The sequence below is a fragment of the Bos grunniens genome, chromosome X (assembly GCF_055505025.1).
Source record: "Bos grunniens cultivar Pamir isolate PY7600 chromosome X, Bosgru_T2T1.0, whole genome shotgun sequence".
Taxonomy (NCBI): Eukaryota; Metazoa; Chordata; class Mammalia; order Artiodactyla; family Bovidae; genus Bos; species Bos grunniens.
Window position 1 is genome coordinate 105,490,556 of NC_141194.1, and position 2,665 is coordinate 105,493,220.

The window sequence follows — 2,665 nt, forward strand, 5'->3', positions numbered from 1 at the left end:
CACTTCCTAATACTGTATTTGTCTTCTGGTTGGAGGGGAGGTTCTGAGATCCAGATATTCAAGCAGTAACATTAGTGAAGACAATGTAAGAAGTGGGAGAATAAGACAGTAGTGTACTGCCTTTCAGTATTAATTTTGGAGTATTTTCTCATTTTACTAAGTGAAGTGAAAGTCACTCAGTCGTGTCTGACTCTTTGCAACCCCATGGACTACACAGTCCATGGAATTGTCTAGGCCAGAATACTGAGTGGGTGGCCTTTCCCTTCTCGAGAGGATCTTCCCAACCCAGGGATCGAAGTGAGGTCTCCCGCGTTGCAGGCAGATTCTTTACCAGCTGAGCCACAAAGGAAGCCTGCGCTATGGCAACACTATCTGAAAACTGACGTGATGGACTAACACATGAAAGCACCTGAAATAACGCATAGACCATAGGAAGTGCTAGCGATCACTATGGTCAAAGAGCACAGGTATGATGTGGAGTGGGCAGAGACGTGATGCTGGTGCATCGTGTGGCTTGGCCCCTTGCCCTCGACTCCCACCTTACTCCAGTGAGACCCTTCTGAGGCATACGGTGGAGAAATCAAAGTTGCATTGTGGAACTAGCTTCAGGCCTTGAGACTGGAAAGTCGGCATTTGTGTCTCAGTGGCGTCTCTGTGGACACTTGGCGAGGTCCATTCCACGCCATCTGAGCCAGCACTGGAGGGGCCCGTGTGCGCAGGCGCATAGAGGGGCACCTGAAAGGAACGTGGTGGCATTGTGAGGGAGCTGAGTCCCGCCAGCGTCACGGGGTCTCCATAGCAGCCCGTGGGTGGATGGGGTGTGTGCGCAGGCGCAACTTTTGCGTCCTTGCGCAGAAGGGGAGGGACTTCGTGAGGGGCCCAGTCTCTCCGCCCCTTATTCGCAGTCTGAGGGAGACGCGCAGCAGCCATGCAGGCATCGGGTGGTGGCGCCGGTGGTGCAGAGGGCCGAGATGACCAGCAGAGCTCCAGAATACCTGCTTGCCAGAGTGGTTCAGGCAGCGCTGAAGGTGAGGCTGTTCGCCGAGCCCCACAAGGCCGGGGTGGGCCTGGCAGAGGAAGAGCGGTGATGGAAGCTGCTGTAGCTCGTCCCCAAGGTGAGCAGGCACCAGGTGGCGTAGGATCTGCTGGAGATGTAGCACCCTTGGCTGTAAGACCTAGACGTGGAGAGGTGGTGCTGTATCCTTTTCATGGAGCCTCCCTGGGCACGGTCAGTGGTATGGTGGCGGGAAACATGCCGGCAGCCTGAGGAAGGGATAGAAGGGAGCACGGGGGCTATCCGGGGCAGCAGGACTGGGCAGCCTGGAAGGAAAGGAGGTTGTCAAGGCCTGAGGAGCCTGGAGGGTGGGGAAGATGGACCCAAGGGTTACGGAGACACCTGAGGGTAGTCTCAGGTTGTCGTCGGGAGCCTGGCATCCTGGGGTAAAAACGGGCCTCTGAGGTGTGAGGAAGCCCGAGATACCAGCAAATTCTGTAATGGATGGTGCCTTAACCGTGTCTCTCCCAGCACACTCAGAGTGCCCTTCCAGTCACCCCTGGAGGCAGACATGGCTCGCAGATCTCTGCTCCCAGATGCCCAACGCCACCAAGGATTGATTCGGAAGGAATTTGCAGTGAATGGCAGTGACCTGCTTGTGTCAGTTCCAGACGAGTTTGCCTTGGGGAGTGGGGGGTGGCAGGTGCTGTGGTCTAGGCTCCCTCTTAAGCATGCTATGATGGAGACACTGAGGGGCTTGGTATAAGGAGGGGGGCTGGTACCCTGGGAAGAGCAATCTTCCCTTTGGCCTGATTTTCTTTTCCCTGCTTTTAGTAGATGGACTGCTGACGACCTTGCTTTCATCCGACTTTCCATGAACCCGTTCCTCGATCAGCTTTCCCTGGTGATTCGGAACATTCGGAGCCTCGGGCTCCCACCTCGCCAAAGCCGAAGCTGAGGAAAGGGGCTGAGGCCTAACCTTGTGTCCCCTACTCGGCAGGGCATAGGGAATTCAACCTAAGAGTCATTGCCACTTTGTTATTTGAGTCTAAGTTTTGGCCTGTACTGGCCTTTGGTCTCTTGCGGTTCACTTGCTTTGTTTCCCTGCTGCTTGAGGAGTGGGATGCTTCAGTGCTTATTACAGCAGAAAATAAAACTAAGTCACTTTTTGTGCCCTAGTTTCCTTTCAGCTAATGCGCTTCTGGATTTTAAAAACACTTTTTATCTTTGTTCTCGTGTTAGAGGGAAGGTTCTGAAATTCAGATATTTGAATTCAGTTACAAGGGAATTGGAAATAATTTCGGACAATGAAAACCGAGCCCTATGTTCAGCACTAAATACTGTCAACATTTAAGAATATTTTCTGGTTGTACTTGCATATTAAACGTATAACAGCATGTGATGTAGAACTTATCAAGTTTAAATTTTTTCCTGAACTTTTTTCATTTAATATACTAGCTTTTCCACTTTCTAAAATCTCTTAAGAAATGTGTTATTGAATAGATATAAGATGCATTATAATGTAATTATTGGGACTTCCCAAGCAGTCCAGTGGATAAGACTTGCACTTCCAGTGTAAGGGCTGCAGGTTCAATCCCTGGCAGCAGAACTAAGATCCCACATGTCATGTGGCGTGACCAAAAAATTAAGATTGGGTCTTTAAATAAAAAA

General features: G+C 51.0%; 1 protein-coding gene across 1 annotated transcript; it reads left to right on the forward strand.

Moving 5' to 3' along the window:
- The first annotated feature begins 747 nt into the window (after positions 1 to 747).
- Positions 748 to 2,400, forward strand: LOC147341007 (EKC/KEOPS complex subunit LAGE3-like). Its single transcript, XM_086389412.1, has 3 exons — positions 748 to 1,197; positions 1,526 to 1,654; positions 1,829 to 2,400. Exons 1-3 carry the CDS (start codon positions 929 to 931, stop codon positions 1,950 to 1,952), a joined length of 522 nt encoding a protein of 173 aa, XP_086245538.1. The 5' UTR covers positions 748 to 928; the 3' UTR covers positions 1,953 to 2,400.
- Positions 2,401 to 2,665: the final 265 nt, after the last annotated feature.